The 16,196-nt window shown below is 39.5% G+C and overlaps 2 protein-coding genes across 19 annotated transcripts in view; both read right to left on the bottom strand.

Moving 5' to 3' along the window:
- Positions 1-610, bottom strand: part of LOC147162562 (traf2 and NCK-interacting protein kinase-like) — a 59,512-nt gene extending 58,902 nt beyond the window's left edge. For all 17 annotated transcript variants that reach the window (XM_086094611.1, XM_086094614.1, XM_086094612.1 and 14 more), the window contains exon 1: positions 257-610. In XM_086094611.1, coding sequence (XP_085950737.1) covers positions 257-313 — 57 coding nt within the window. In that variant the 5' untranslated portion in view covers positions 314-610. The remainder of the gene's footprint in view (positions 1-256) is intronic.
- Positions 611-1,260: 650 nt separating this feature from the next.
- Positions 1,261-16,196, bottom strand: part of pld1a (phospholipase D1a) — a 29,416-nt gene continuing 14,480 nt past the window's right edge. The window contains exons 8-26 of one of the 2 annotated variants that reach the window (XM_086094919.1): positions 15,570-15,662; positions 15,062-15,214; positions 14,809-14,958; positions 13,802-13,885; positions 13,536-13,617; positions 12,301-12,411; positions 12,025-12,210; positions 10,942-11,155; positions 10,726-10,854; positions 9,986-10,104; positions 9,281-9,394; positions 8,517-8,627; positions 7,671-7,759; positions 7,379-7,492; positions 7,239-7,288; positions 6,941-7,075; positions 6,602-6,755; positions 5,083-5,200; positions 1,261-3,969 (exon numbers count right to left, since the gene is read on the bottom strand). In XM_086094919.1, coding sequence (XP_085951045.1) covers positions 3,745-3,969; positions 5,083-5,200; positions 6,602-6,755; positions 6,941-7,075; positions 7,239-7,288; positions 7,379-7,492; positions 7,671-7,759; positions 8,517-8,627; positions 9,281-9,394; positions 9,986-10,104; positions 10,726-10,854; positions 10,942-11,155; positions 12,025-12,210; positions 12,301-12,411; positions 13,536-13,617; positions 13,802-13,885; positions 14,809-14,958; positions 15,062-15,214; positions 15,570-15,662 — 2,431 coding nt within the window. In that variant the 3' untranslated portion in view covers positions 1,261-3,744. Of the gene's footprint in view, positions 3,970-5,082; positions 5,201-6,601; positions 6,756-6,940; positions 7,076-7,238; positions 7,289-7,378; positions 7,493-7,670; positions 7,760-8,516; positions 8,628-9,280; positions 9,395-9,985; positions 10,105-10,725; positions 11,156-12,024; positions 12,211-12,300; positions 12,412-13,535; positions 13,618-13,801; positions 13,886-14,808; positions 14,959-15,061; positions 15,215-15,569; positions 15,663-16,196 lie in introns of both variants that reach the window. The other variant, XM_086094918.1, reaches the window with a different exon arrangement.

Below are 16,196 nucleotides of genomic sequence, written 5' to 3'. Positions count from 1 at the left end.
CACAGTAGTTGTGAAATTCTTCTTCTTTTGTGTCTGCGTTAGTGTATTATGCTGCCCTCTGGTGGCTAAGGCGGGCGCAATGAACTGAAGCGATGTAACGAATGTCTTTATAAAGTGCAATACCGTAGAGTACTACTTTCCTAATTCAAGTTGGAGATGGGGCACTTGCATAGTCCACAACATTGGCTTATTGCACCTGCTGGTTCCAGAGTCAGGTGCACCCAAAGTAGTAACAGTAGAATGTAGACTGCCTCACCCTCAAAGCAGACAGGTCGATTTCATCCAGACTCCGAGCCGGGGAGTCGCTCGCCATGACGGGAGGACTCAAGTCACACCAAAAGAAACAAACAAAAAAATAAAAAATTCAAAACATTCCAAAAAAAAAAAAGATCCAAGGAAATGCTGGCGGTCCTGGCGTTGAATGTCTCTTCCGGCGTTTGCGAGTCACCTCCGGCTAAAGCGAGGGGAGGACGTTGGCGACGACTTCCCGGTTCATGTCGGCGGGACGGAGGCGAAAGCGAGCCCGGATGTGTCGCCGTGCGGGTCGGCGTGTGCGTGTGACTGCCAGCCGCCGCCGCCGCCGCCGCCGCTCGGTGTGAGGTGACAGACAGACAGCGGGAGCGGATGGAGAGCGGAAAAGGAGGGGCTAAAATGGGGTAGGGGGAGGGACACGATGGGGGGGGGGGGGGAGGCCCGCGCGGCAGGGAGTCCCGCACTTTGAAAGTGTCACGTGACATGTCATAAAAATAATGTAGTAGTAGTAGTAGTAATATTGATAATAATAATAATGAGAACTGTAAATGTTTAGAAATTGTAATTATAATTAAATATTTAATCGTATGTTAATTGGTGTTAAATTGTTTTTTTTAGCATTATAAAAGATCAGTTCAGAAAATAATTTTATTTTGTTGTATTTATTTAAATTTGTTGAGCTTTTTAATGTTTCATTAAAATTCTGCAAATTTCAAATTTGGTTGAAATATTAAAATTAACATTTAATTGCATTTCTTTATTGATTATTAGATCAAATTTGGTTAAATGTCAATTACAGTTAAATACACAGCAAATATTTGTATTAAAAAAAATTGTATTTACAATATGCATTGAATTATTTATTTAACCCACGTTTTATGTAATTAGCTCCTTCCAGTTGTCTGTTATTTTGCAAATAACTTTGAATTGAATAAACATTCAAATATTTTGAATAGCTATTCAATCATTATTTTTCTGACAATCTCAGCGACACACTCATGCAAAGTGTCATTGGTGTGAACAAGTGATCATTTTTATTGGTTCACCATTTAAAGTAAGCCCAGTGAGTTTGAGTAGATTACACACGGGACTGTACAAAACCACCAAGAGCAGACCGATAGATAGAATTTAGATACAGTTGTGGTTTTTACATCATAGAAACTAAAAAAAAAATACCAGGCAGCTGACAGGTCAGCACAGTACAGTACGGGTTAAAATAGTAAAAGGCAAAACAGGATGTTGGAACATTAAAAAGTCCATGGTCCCAGTCAAGAAACATTTAGTGTAAGAAGATATTATTACCAGTACGAAACGTGAACTTATCTTTCCAGCATCGTCAAGGCAGATGTTATTGTTTCACACGTATATATTTATACATTTATATTCTACTTGCTAACATTAGAAAATAACATGAGTGCTTCTTAACTTTCACATTGGAAGGTAGGAGGAGGGCAACGATCATTCAGATATGAAATGTTATGTTTCAATACAAAATTACCTCCCACAGAATAATTAATACAAATATTAATAACAATAAAATAGGTCAATTAAAAGGGAGCATTTTCTAAAATGTCTGAAGGGGAGTTTTGACCCAAAAAACGAAAACAAAAAGAGTTCAAGCTGTCTTGTAAGAAACCAGCACCACCTGCAGAGCAAAACATGAAATTACATGAGGAAAGATTGTCTCTTCTGACTGGGTTGCTACTTTCCCATTTCAGCAGGATGACGCGTCAAGATATGATGTCATAAAATAGGGCAAAGTACATACAACCTTGTTGTTTAGAGTGGCTCAAATAATAGCAATGCGCTCAATGTTTTCAAGGGGCTTCACTCTGCAGTGGTCCGTGAAAGCTTTTGAAAAAAAAATCAGCCCCCAAACGCTTCTTTCCCTTAGCCAACGTGAAATGCGGTAGACATGTTGTGTCACGAGTAGACCCACAAAAACGGCTCAAGAACCCATGTCCAAAAAGACAAAGAGTTGGCCATTTTGTTTTGAAGCGGCCATGCTAAGGTCATTTTTGCCATTTCAAGCAAATTCAGCCACTGAAGACAGTTTCACTTCAAAACATGAAATTTGGTAGGCCTTTCTATCATGAGTAGACCGACAAAAAAGTTTCATGAACCCATGCCAGAAAACATACAGGAAGTTGGCCATTTTGATTCGAAGCAGATATTTTAGGGTCATTTATATCTCGGAGTCCTTCAAAATCAATTCAGCCTGATTTACTTAGCAACAGGAAATTTGGTAGGCATGCCAATTGTGAGAAGACCCACAAAAAAAGTCTGCCATTTTGGTTCAAAGTGACCATATTTAGATTCAGAAATGTTCTTAAAAATTCAGTTCCTTAACCAAACACAAAACTTGGTAAGCATGTCTGTCATGAGTAGACCCACCAAAAAAAATCTCAAGAACCCATGCTGAAAATGACACAGAAGTCTTCTATTCTGGTTGAAAGTGGCCATATTCACGTGATTGCACCTTTTAGAATCTGTCCCAAGGTCAGTTTGGCCTGGCAACATGAAACTTGGCAGGCATGTCTATCATGAGGAGACCCACAAAAAAGTCTCAAGAAAACCAAGTCCAAAAATACACGGAAGTCAGTCATTTTGGTTCATAGTGGCCATATTTACTTGACTGCCCCCTTTCAAATGTTTTTATTTATTTTTTTATTCAGGCCCCAAAGCCAGTTCGACTAAGAAACATGAAACTTGGTAGGCAAGGCTATCATGAGGAGACCCACAAAAAAAGTCTCAAGAACCCATACCCAAAAAGACACAAAGTCCGCCATTTTGGTTAATTGTGGCCATATTCATTTGATTGCACCTTTTAGAATGTTTAAAAAATTCAGCCTGAAGGCCAGTTTGGGTTAGCAACATGAAAGTTGGCAGGCATGTCTATCATGAAGAGACCCACAAAAAAGTATCAAGAATCCAAGTCCAAAAAGACAAACGTTTTTCATTGTAGTTCATAGTGGCCGTATTCACTAGATTGCACCCTTTAGAATGTTTTTCAAAATTCAGCCTAGCAACATGAAACTTGGTAGGCAAGTCTATCATGAGAAGACCCACAAAAAAAAAAAAGTCTCATAAACTCATGTCCAAATAGACAGACAAAGTCTGGCATTTTGGTTTGAGGCAGCCATTTTGGCCATTTCCAGCGCTCCACCCAAAGCAAATTAGTCCTAGAGATTTCGCTACCAAATTCTAAACCATACGTACGAGACAGATGGGCGATGCTAAACGATCTCATCCTCAAGGTTCCCACCCCGTTGGTGTCCCAGCAGCACATACGCAACCAAATGCATCCGATCCGCTTACGCATGCGTCGCCATCTCAGCATAATATGGGTTGCACTTAAACAAAGAGCTGGTCCCGTCGTTAAAACATAAGCTTCTCAGGAAGTGTCATCCCATCATGCTTTTGACGGGTTGTTCCACCTTAATAACCCTGCAGAGCGTGAGATAGCGTCCAAGTATCCGGCTTGTCAAAGTCCTACGTCCATATCTCGGTGGGCACCATGGCTTCCTTGCTCCCGACCGAAGGCATGAGGTTCTGCTCCGACAGGAAGTCCAGAGGAAACTGCACCAGGAAGCCGCGGATCTTGCGCAGCTCCTCCTGAGCGCGGGCCAGGTCGGTCTGGGCCAGGCCGGGCTTGGACTGGTACTGCTCCAGCTCGGACATGTTGCGCACCAGCGAGGAGGGAAGGCAACGGAACACCTGCGGCGCAACATATGCACAGCGCCGTGAGAATACGTGGACACGTGGCGCAACGAGGCACGCTCAGTAATTAGCATACATACGGCATTGGTTTTCATGGAATTATTTTGTATTTATTAGGGCCCGACCATTTTGGATTTTTTGAGGCGGGTGCCGATTCCGATAGTTGACAGCAAAAAATCTTGATAACCAATTCATTATTTAACTCCTATAACAATGAAAATGAATTACAGGCAGATCATTTGACTGTTTTAAAAGACTGTTTTTTTGATTAACTGATGAAGTCATTCACTGGCAGCAATTTCACTGAAGCAACCCCCTTCGCTCCTGGCTGTTTTACTGGATTTTGACTGATTTTGCAAGGCCCACAGAATATTGTGTTCTACTGCTATGAAAACATGGAACCTACCAAAAGACAGATTAGAGTCTCTCTCCTCTTTCATCAGGAAATATCAGGTATATTTGTTATCTGTTTCCATTTTGCAGCAATTAGCATTAGAATATAGCTAAGTTTCGTCATTATTCACAAATCTGTTTAGAACTGTGGGGAAATCAGCTTGTTTGCAACATGGCCCTGGTTGATCTCTGTTGCTCTGCTGCCACTCGCTGGCCGTATTTGTAATAACTGCCATTTGCTTCAACCATTCTCTTCAGTTCAGAGGCTGCATCAAAGCCTTCTGTATGCTCAAGCATTAAAGAAAATATAGAAAAACGTATAAAAATGTCTTTGGGAGCATGTCATATTTAAAATGGACCGTATTTATACGTTTTTGGGAGCAAATGAGTTAAAGAGAAAACAAATCAGCAAAAATTGGGAGATTTTTAAAGGGGGCCATTTTTTGATGTCATTATCTTCGCCTTTTGTTATGTGGGGAAAAACTCAATTTTAAAAGATAATATCAGGCGTTCAATCGGCCAGCTGCATATTTATGTTGTGTTTTTCATCCAAATATTGACTGTATGAGTTTCATACAACATAAGAAATGAGCGTTTTAAACAAAATCCTGTTTTAGACAAAACTATGTTGTAAGATGAGAATCCCTGGTATAATTAAGTTAAGGAAAACTATAAGATAGAGATAACATGTTTGATTCATGTCGAGATCTCTCACACCTTCTCGTAAATGGTGGCGTTTCGGCCGGCTGTGGTCATCCACACCTCCTTGTAGAAGCGGTCGCTGATGGGATCGGAGAGATCGATGGCCGCATCATTGTGGCCGCCGAGGATCGTCCTGGAGAAGAAAAAAAAATGGCGGCGCATGGCTCAATACAGATAAAATAATATCAAATGGTAAATGCTGCATTTATATAGCGCTTCATACATCAAGTACTGTGTATATATAGCTCAAGTATTCAACTTATGTTATTGTTACAGAGATGACAGGTGAATGTTAAAATGTTAAATTAAACTGCTAAAATTGTCCTCTTCTTCAAAGGGTGGGTAATTATACTTTATTGAAGTTTTAGTTGTATTACATCCCTGCCGACCACCATAGACGGTGCTTAAAGCACTAAATGTTCCCTTTGCGCATGTGCAGTTCAGTGCTTCTCAATTATTTTTTTCTAAGCCACAAACCCCCCCCACCCCCCAGGAAGTAGAAAATATTTTGCGCCCAACTCCCACCCTCCTCAACTCGCCGTTAAGACTACAAATAGTATAATTTGTCTCTAAAATTGTGGTAAGGACATCTGTGCAGAGGTGACAATGAGAGCGCCAGTGCCACCTACTGTAGTGGATGTGCAATTACACTTTATTCTAGTACGGGAAGAAAATAACATGTTCCCTGGGGTCAGACGCCACGCGCCCCCAAATTTGAGAAGCACTGTGACCCCTGAATGACCCAAATTCAAATTCACACATTTTGGGAATTTAGAGACTTTTTTTCAAATCCAGTTTCAAACTTCTCATTAACTCATTCACTGCCTTTGACGACTATAGACAGAAATTGTTCAAATGAATATTTGACATTTTTTCCCCACTGTTCTTAACAAGAGTATGAAAACCTAGAAAAAAATATTGTACAATATTTAGAACAGATATAAAATTTGTGATTAATCGTGAGTTAACTATTAAAGTCATGCAATTAATTACAATTAAAAATTGTTATCGCCTGACGCGATTTAAAAGAAAAGAAAAGAAAAGATTATTAAAAATTAGCGGCGTCAGGCGATTTTTTAATCAAATTTGAATCGCATGACTTCACTAGTTAACTCACGGTTAATCAAACATTTTATATCTGTTCTAAATGTACAATAAAAAAAAAATCTAGGTTCTCATACTCTTGTTAACAAAAGTGGGAAGAAAAAAATTAGAAATAGTTCAAATTGATTTTTGACGTCTATAGCAGTCAATGGCAGTGAATGAGTTAATAAAGTTAGTTACCCGTGGTAATTAGTTTTTTTAGTGTGTGACTTGTAGGAGTACTTTACACACACACTTAAGTTAGCATTAAGTCATTTATTTTTAACAGCAATGTAAGGTGGGTTTCAAAACAATTCTTTTTTTTTGTATTTAGGCTAATAATATAGGCAATCAAAACAAACAATAATTGGGACTGATGCCCGCAGAACGGTGGCCCTCGTGAGGATAAGCCACGTATGTAACGGACGGATGAAAAGAATGAATCTGTCACCTAAAGCACTCCAGACGCAGCCCGAGCGCATACGGGCCAGCCTCGAACTCGCGTCCGTCCATCACCGAGGCCACCTTTTCCGTGTCCTCCACGAGGACCGCCACCTCGCTGTCGCGCTTACCCAGCATGCTCCTGTCGTTGATGTTGGCCGAGCCTGAAACACCGCGCAGCAGTTAAAATCAGATGGCTGCCAGGTCCCTCGTCCTTTCCAGCCAGCAGGTGGCGTAGGAGTGCCAAGCTCAATTGCTTTCAGTGTGCTCTTATACGATATGGTGACAGCTTTCATCGACCGGGTCACACTCGGAAGGCGTCAGTGCGCCACAAATAGCGGCGACGCACCGATGATGACGGTATTGTCGTCAGCGATGAGCATCTTGCTGTGCACGTAGATGAGCTCCGTCACCAGGCGGCCCTCCAGCTCGGTGTGCGTTCGCAGGCCGGCGAAGGAGATGTAGTTCATCCAGTGGTCGTCCACTGCGGAGCGCAGTGCGGAACCACAAATCAAGACTTTTCAGCACATCACTCACCGGCAACTCCAAAACTAAGACTGTAGCTTTTCTATACTGAACTGTGTTATGCAGGTGAGTGATTAGGCCTTTAATTTTGGCTTTGAAGTAACACATAATCGCGTACTTACTCTCCTTTCGAAGCTGGGAGATGATGGAGTAATCCCCTCGGATCATGGTTCTTAAAAAAACAAAATGAGAATTAAAAAAAAAAAAATGGAATCACTTCCCAAGGCTTTCTCCATTTCAAAGCCTCCTGATTGTGCTTCACCTGTAATTGAAGTGCATGACTGCCTGGATGGCGTTCCCCCCGCCTGTGGTGATGTCTCCCTCGAACCCGGGAAGGAGAGGGGTCACCACGTACACGCGATACTTTTTGCCCTCCCTGTCAGCACATATACACAATCAAGTTACAGCAAGACTGGTCGCTTCGTTAGGTACACCAAATGAGCTCCAGTGCGCCTGGCGGAGGTAAATAATGTAGCTAAAGGAAAAAAATGGAGCATTTTTGTCAAGACATTTTGAAGTCAACACAGGTTTATTAACGCAAACGAAGAAGTTACTTGTGCGCTCGGAGGATCCTCTCGATGATGGCGTCTCCGATCTTGTTGTACACCATGCGGTTGTCAGCACAGCTGATGAAGAACTGGTTCTGAGGGGGCAAGATGATGGCTTGATTTATTGTCGACTTAACATTTTTAATTATAATTAATTGCAGGATTTCAATAGTTAACTCGGGGTTAATTGTACATTTTATATCTGTTGAAAATGCACAATCAAAAAGTTTTCATACTCTTGTTAACACAAAAGTGGAAAAATGTTAAACAAATAGAAATATGGCCGTATCTTTCAGTCATTGATACAGAAATTTCAGAATAATTCATAAAATTGAGTTAAAATTTAAAATGATGTCCTGTACTGTAAAAACTAGTGTGATATTGACATTTTTCTTTTCATATTATGAGCGATCCAATCTTTAACATGAAGTAACTTTTGAAATGTTGCACATTTTTTAAATTGTAAAATACAACTTGACCCCAGTCTTCACAGATATATGCACTATTATTACATTTATTACTGCTCAATTTTGACGTGGACGTGTCTGCTGCGTTGCGACTTGAATTCCCCCAATACAGGCTTTCCAAGTAAGGGGCGATCATTAATCGTACTTTAAATTAACTCAAAATGAACGCACTCATTTTGACACCCCTAATCTTTGGTATTTATAACTACTATGAGTAGTACTGTTTAAAAAAAGAAAAGAAAGAAAAAAATGCACTTTTCTCTTGGCAATAAACAAAAAATAAATAAAACGAAAAATGAAAATAAATATATAATTTTTTTATTCTCTGGCAACTCAGATGTGCTATTAAATTATAATTTTTTTTAATCAATCATTTTTCTTTTACCTCGATGTAGATGTAGTGTTTGCTCTTGGCGATGACTTGGATGTATGCGTTGTGGATGGACTCCTCGTGGTACTTTATGCCGGCTGACCAATCGGCTGCTGAGCGCAAGACCTTACAAAAAACGGGGAGAAAAGAGAAAGATCATTAGATCCCCTTAAATCAATATACACTCACTGGACATTTCTTTAGCTACACAATGAGAGCTCCAATGCAAATATATTTGATGGAGATTGGCGCATGTTATATGAAAAATAAAGCCTCTAAATGGCTACACTTCTTGCATCTTTTCAGGTGTGGCTTCTGAGGCTGCCACTACAGTAGTTTGTCATGTAATTTCCACTATTTCCAAGATGTCTGCATAATTTGGGGAGATTTCGAGAACGGGAAAGCAGTTAAAAAAAAAAGGCCATTTATTTCGCCGCACAATAATAGCGACAATGATACTTTTTAAATATGGTCCTCGCATCTCAAAAATTAACTGCCTAACTAAAACAAATATGGTTAAAAGTGTCCAAATATATTTCATAAGTGGCACCAAAGAAGAAAAAACAAAGCTCTTTGCTTTTTTTAGTAGTTACATAATGTTGTTTTTGGCCCACGGACTCCCTTTTGTGTCCTTCCAGCAGCAGGTAATGCAGGAGCTCGTACTTTATATTATACAGTACTTTTTTTTTTTCAAGCCTTCTTTCTGGCTTATTGTGGTTAATAACGCCCAAAGGGTCAATGGGAGCAGCGGAAACGGCACATTCGCAGGCTTCTCTTACCTGCACTTTGGCATGTACAGAGTCAGGCACTTGGTATTTGAGCTCGGTGGCGCTGGAGTGAGATTTTGGCAGCAGGAATGGATAAGACAGAGAGCGGTACTTTGGCTTCATGATCTAGACGAGGAGGAGGAGGAGAAGAAGAAGAAGGTTAGCGGGGGCGAGAAGGTGTGACCTCCCGTTGCAGTGGAAAGCATGAGCGGGAAAGTAAAGGTGCTTTTTCCACACTTAAAGAGTTTCCTTGAATTTAGACAAGGGAGTGTTTATTGACCTGTGTGTGCGTGTAGTGAGGCACAAAACGGTGCCGTGTAACCTCTAGTCAATGATTTTCTTTTGTGGAACCATTCCAGCACATTGAGTAAGAATTGAACAGCGAGTGCATCATAATAAATTCCTTAATAAATTGTGGCTCCATTTGGTGTACGTGCCTTGGCCGACAAGGGGGAGGAAGTGCAGACAAGAAGAAACTGAAACATACATAACTGTGCAGTAAGCTGCAGTAATATATATTTTTTATTATTATTTATTTTTAAAATAAAGACAATGTTATCTTATAACATCTGTATATATGCTACTAGTTCTTTCCTTCTAAAATTTATAATAAATAATAATAATAATAATAATAATAATAATAATAATAATAAAATAAATAATAATAATAATAAAATAAATAATAATAATAATAACAATAATAATTGGTGTACTTGCCTTGGTGAAGTTCCAACGCTGAATAAAGTGTCGCGCCACGTCACGAGCAGCTCTGCCGTGCAGTGCCGAGGCGATGTCATGCCACGGCATTCTGGGAGTCGTGTACCGGTCGATGAAGTCTGCACAGTGGGGAAGCACTGGGATTACATTTCGACTTTTGTTGCATATTAAAAGTATAACATTTTTATTTTGACTAGCAATGATATGACTTGTGATTTCTGTCTCAAAAAAGATATAAGTTCATCTCAAAAGTGCAGACGAGGCAAAAACAGGAGTAGATTTTTTTGTCTAAAAAAATACATGTTTAGTTCAGAAAAAAATGATACTTTTATTCTCCCATTATCACTTTTAATATAGATTATTTTTTCTTCCCTATATTTCAATTTAATTTTGCAACATTCTGAATTATTTTCTCAAATTTTCATCCCCATGGGAAAAAAAAATTACCCCCCCTCCCCCCAATATACTATGAATGTAGGTTATTTTAAGGGCAAAAATTCAAGTTGTTATTAAAAAAAATTCTTGCTTTTTTCTCATCTTCATTAAATCATCAAATCTTTTCTTTTTCTCATATTTTTTTAATGACTATTTGCTGTTAAAAAGACCTTTATGAAAAAAATGTCAAAAAATACTCAAGTGACTAAAATGTGTCAACACATTTACAAGACATTTGTTTTCTAGCTGTATTTTTCTTTTGAGTCATCTCTGGCTCATATTTAATAACTACATGTACTACACACCGTCAAAAGGTTTTTCCAGCTGAATCCAGTCCCTATAGACAAAGTTGCAGTAGTCTTTTCCATGCCAGAAGCGAGTGTTTCCCTGCAACTCTCCCACACCCGTTTTGAGGCTTCGCACTGAGCCACTCCCTGTCAACGCACACGTATACACTCGGAAAAAGAGCGAGAAAACATTTGCTAAACAAGTGAAGGTGATTGAACGTTCTCGCTTCGCACCCGAGCTGTCCACGCTGCTGACGCTGTCCGCGTGCTGCAGGGTGTGCTTGTGCAGGTGTCGGTACAAGCTGAAGCGAGCGCGCCGGCTGCGGCCGACGCCCTTCAGCCTGGGCAGGTCGGCGGGGTCTCCGGGGGACGCCCCCCGCCCGTTGCTTAGCGACACGCCGTCCACAGGCGGGGCCGCCTTATTGGACTGAGCGTTGGCGGAAGCGGCCTGGAGAGAAAGATGACGTTTCGGAGCAGATAAATGAAGATGGCTAACTTCTTTTTTTACCCTTGGCACTCGTGTGAGCTGGTTTGATCCTGGTACTACCATTATTCCCTATGCCAAACAAGTTGTACTTTAAAGTGGAAGTCAACCTTAAACATTTCTTGACAATAATATGTTATAATATTGTAATTCTGATTAATATTACATTTGTGGAATATGAGTTATGAAGCAAAATCCAGCTGTTGTTCTCCATCTCAGGGGGCGGCCATTTTGCCACTTGCTGTCGACTGAAGATGACATCAATGTTGCTCAGGGCTCAGGTAACAACCAATTACAGCTCACCTCATTTCTGAAGATGCACTGTGATTGGTTGTTACCTGAGACCTGAGCAAGACTGATGTCATCTTCAGTCGACAGCAAGTGGCAAAATGGCCGCCCCCTGAGATGGAGAAAAACAGCTGGATTTTGCTGCTTAACTCATATTTCACTAACAATTTTTTCGTGACTTCCCCTTTAAAATCAGATTTAACATAAAGAAAATATATATTTTAATATTTTTAGTATGATTTTTTTTCCCCATGGATATATGTACCTTTTATAAAATGAAAAATATTATAAAAACTAATTATGAATAATAATTTATTTTTTATTACCTAGTACATTATGTATTATTATTATTATTACTATTATTATTACATATGAAAAAAAATGACTCCAATATTGCAAACTCCAACCTGTGCTTTGTACAACATATTACATTTTTATGATGGAAATGGTCTAACCCTGGAACAGATTATTTGCATCGTCTTTAGGTCCTGGAAAAACCGTACGGATCCTCGGGGTTCCTACTATATTTGTAGTCTTAGTCTGACCTGTTCGAGCACCACGGAGCGCGTCACGCTGCCGACGTCCGTCAGCCGGTGCTCCCTGTCGTCCCAGCGGCCGTACGCCAGGTCGATCCCGCCCACGAAGGCCACCGATTGGTCGACCACAATGATCTTCTCGTGATGCGCCCACAGGTAGACGGAAGAGGACACGTGGTCTGGATGGCGCATCACCTGACAACAAACACACACACACACACACAGAGGAAGCTGTAAATGCAATACACTCATCGGTCATAGGTTCAAGTACGTCGGCGAACCTACCTTGATGTTGGGATGCAGGTGCATGAGGGTTCTCTTGCTGTAGCCGGAGTTGATGCCCAATGCCAGCTCCACCTCCTTGTACAGCATCACAAAGACGCGCACTCCTTGTTGCTGCCAGCACACACACATTAAGATCTTTTTTGGAGGAATTAGAAGTTTAATATTAAGAGAATAATGTTAGTTGCATGAGGGGAAGTGAAGTAAGAAGAAGTTAAGAATCTTGTCAAGTTATACTCCAGAAAAGAATGAAATAAATCAGCGTATTGGCGAATCAAAGTCAGATTATCGTCTGATCACATCTCAATTCTCACAAGATTATTTTTTTTTTTTCCAAAATAATACTGTACTGTTCTTGAAGAATAAATAAAGCAATATATATATATATTTTTTTATGTATTTTAGCTTGATAACTTTTTCTTAAAAATAATGTAGCTACATTCTTTTTGGTCTTATAAGACTCTTCTCAGACCATTTTTCAAGAAAAAAATACATATTTCTAATGTTTTTTCCCCCCCTTGAAAACGCATACAAATTTGATTGTTTCTTGTAATATTAAATTTATTTTTCTTTAAAGCCAGACTTTCTCATTTGTCAAACTGCCCTTTTCCCCTAAACATTAACCAATCTGTTGAGGTTTTTTTCATTCTTTTTCCCCCTCAAAAATATATCTAACCTTTTTCATCTGAAACAATATGGCTTTTTGGTCAAAAATGTAAAAAAATTGTCAAAGAAAAAAATGGCAATATTTTCCCTTGCAATATTTTCCCTTGAAATGAAAAAATATATATGTATATGACTGTTGTAGAAACAATATACCCATTTGGTCATAAAAGTTATGTTTTCTCTTGAAAAGGTGAATTAATGTTAAAAATCCCTTTTTTTTTTCTCATAAAAAGTTCGATGCATAAATATACAACATTCTCATGATTTCAGAAAAAAAATATTTGCCACCAAAAATACTACATTGTCCTAAAAAAATACATTACTGAATTAATATTAAGACTTTTCTTAAAAACAGGATTCTGACTTTCTCAGAAATAATACAACATTCTCATAATGTACTTAATTAGAATATATACAGTAATTAATTATTATTTTTTTAATCTATACTTTTTTGGGGTCTAAATACAACCTTTTCCTCAACAAAATGCAACGATGACGTGCCTTATGAATTCCGCCTAGCAACGATTGACGCTGAAAACTGAAGACTGGCAAGCGATTGCGTCCTCACTTACAGCTTTCCGCTTGAGGATGCAGTCCAACCTCCAGCGGTTTCCCTCTACCACGGGTCTCTTCAGGAAGATCTCTGGACTCAGCCTGCACCAATACACACCATTTGTTCAACTTCACATTCCTACTGAATGTGTGTTAAATAGAACGTGTTCCTAATGTTGTGGCTTGTCACTGTCCGAGCTCACAGCGGCATCCGGAGGTCACATGTGCAATTCTGTTGGCTCATGTTACACGCCTTAGCAACTAGCGGCCCATGAAAGACACTCACCACCAGTCAGTAATGAAGATTTCCTCTCTGGCCTCCTCCAAGGCATCGGCCACGTCCTCCATGTAAGTCTTTCCGTTCACGTACCTGCATGACAGAATTACTTAGTTACTTACACACACAGATCATTTTGTAGGACTTTGCATTGGCCATTTTTCTTGCAAAACAACTCATAATTTCGTTTCGAAAAATGCTATACAAATAAAGTTTTATTATCGTTGGATGGCCGAGTACTAATACCAGGTATCGGTATTGCGGCTTATTTTGAATTGTATTGGGTACTCATAGAGAGGCTGCATGGTATCAAACATCCCTTATTAATCAGTAAACGGAGTCAAAATGGACACCACATGCCTCACCATAAGGCAGTTATGATCATGTGACCTTTTCCAGCCAATCACAAAAGACAATTAGTAATATGGCAAAACAAAACAAAACACGGTTGCAGCCTGAAAAGGGTTTGACAGGCAATAAAAAAAGAAAAAAGAAAACTGTGACTTTTTCTTTATAAACAAAAATAGCTTTTTTGTAAAAAACTAATAAAAAAAGGGCTTCTACTTAAAAAAAGACTTAAAAAAAAAGATACGATGGTATATTAGGATCACATACGTTAAAAAAAAAAATTTTAGAGAGGGGGGTCAAATTCTGAGAAAAATCTCACAAATTTATGGAGAAAAAAACCCTGAATATTTGTAAAATTATAAAGTGGAAAATTTGCGAGAAAAAAACTCACAAATTAAAAACAAATAAACTCGCAGATTTGTAACCTTATAACGTGGCAAAAAAATCACAAATTTATGAAAAAAATAAACTCGCAAGTCTCATGTCTCGAGTCATGAGGTGAACCTGATGACGCTGGACGCAAACATTCATTCATTGTAAAGCAATTAGTAGTTCATTATATTCATTCATTTTCCTAACCGCTTATCTCTACTATATATTTCACATAAAGAGAAAGTCCAACTCGGGCCACCAGTTGGACAAGGGGCATTGCGCATGGTTGCACTGACCATTTGGCAGGAATGTTTTCCTGCTCCTGTGCAAAGGAGCCAAAGCGGTGTTCCCGCAGGAAGGCCTTGCCGTGATTCCTGACAAAGCTCTCGATGCTCTGACCCCACCAGCGGGCGTGTCTGTAACTGCTGCATTTGAACACCAGCGTCCTGCGGGCACATGACCTCACAGGATGTCACGTTAACATTTAAAAGAAACAAAAACAAGCTTACACACACACACACACACACACACACACACACACACACACACCTGGAAAGGCTGTCAACCCTGACCCCGTGCTTGGTCTCGGTGTCTTTGGAGTCCATCTTGATGCTGAACTCTTTGTCCACCAGGAGAACGAATGAGATAGCGCCCGAGTCGGGCTTCATGTACAACAGGAATGAGTCCTTCACCACCAGCCACCTAATACATAACACAAACACGCACTCTTTATCATCATCATCATCATCATCATCATCATCACGTGCGGATTCGCGTAAACTTTTGTCGAACGTGTGAGCATCCTTTATGTTGCTTGTTGTTGTTTTTTTTGGGAGAGGAGGACTGTGGGAAGCAAATCCTCACGGAGCCGTAGGTGGCTTGACGGAGCCTTCCAAATGTGTGGGATTGTTGTGTGTGTGCGTGTTCTTGCAATACATTGTAAAAATGCTCATATAATCATTTGGCTGTGATAAAGAGAAGGAGGCAGTGATTAGCTTAATAAAGACAAAAAAAAAGGATGAAAAGAAAAAAAAAAGAGAGAGAGAAGCGCACTGACCGTTTGGACCAGCGGTAGCAGGCTTGCGTGTGACCACAGCAGTTCATGCCCGGAATACGATGGCCCCCGGAGCGCTTGGATATCATTCCTTCCCTACACACATACACACACACACACACACACACACACACACACACACACACACACACACACACACACACAAAAAGAACAACACGCACAGTTACAATAACAACATGAACAGTGTAAGGAGAAGTCAATGCACAATTTGGATCATTCCCTTTAATATATCCTGGTCAAAATAAATGGATAGAGAGAGAAAATCATTTGAAAATCAAGCAAAAATTCAGAAAATGAGGTAATTTTAATCAACAGATTTTCCTAATGCAAAAACAGGTGAAGTCATATTGTAAACTGTCAAAGCACATCAATCAACTGTCAAAAACGTAAAGCCAATTAAAAAAAAACTGATGTCATTTTCTGACTCAAAATTACCCAGAAACCATTCAAATATCTTTGGCACTCAAAATAAAAAAAATTAAAAAACATTGGCCAACGTAATAAGATAAAAATACAATGCTTAATTAACACGAAAATATGAATACAAAATCAAATAAATACAAATTAATTTGTACATTAAAAACCAAAAAATCGAATCATCCGATTTAA

This window comes from Leptonotus elevatus, chromosome 14, assembly GCF_054856555.1.
Source record: "Leptonotus elevatus isolate MCC_2025b chromosome 14, RoL_Lele_1.0, whole genome shotgun sequence".
Classification (NCBI taxonomy): Eukaryota; Metazoa; Chordata; class Actinopteri; order Syngnathiformes; family Syngnathidae; genus Leptonotus; species Leptonotus elevatus.
Note: the sequence above shows the minus strand (reverse complement) of the source record. Positions and strands in the feature narration are given on the sequence as shown.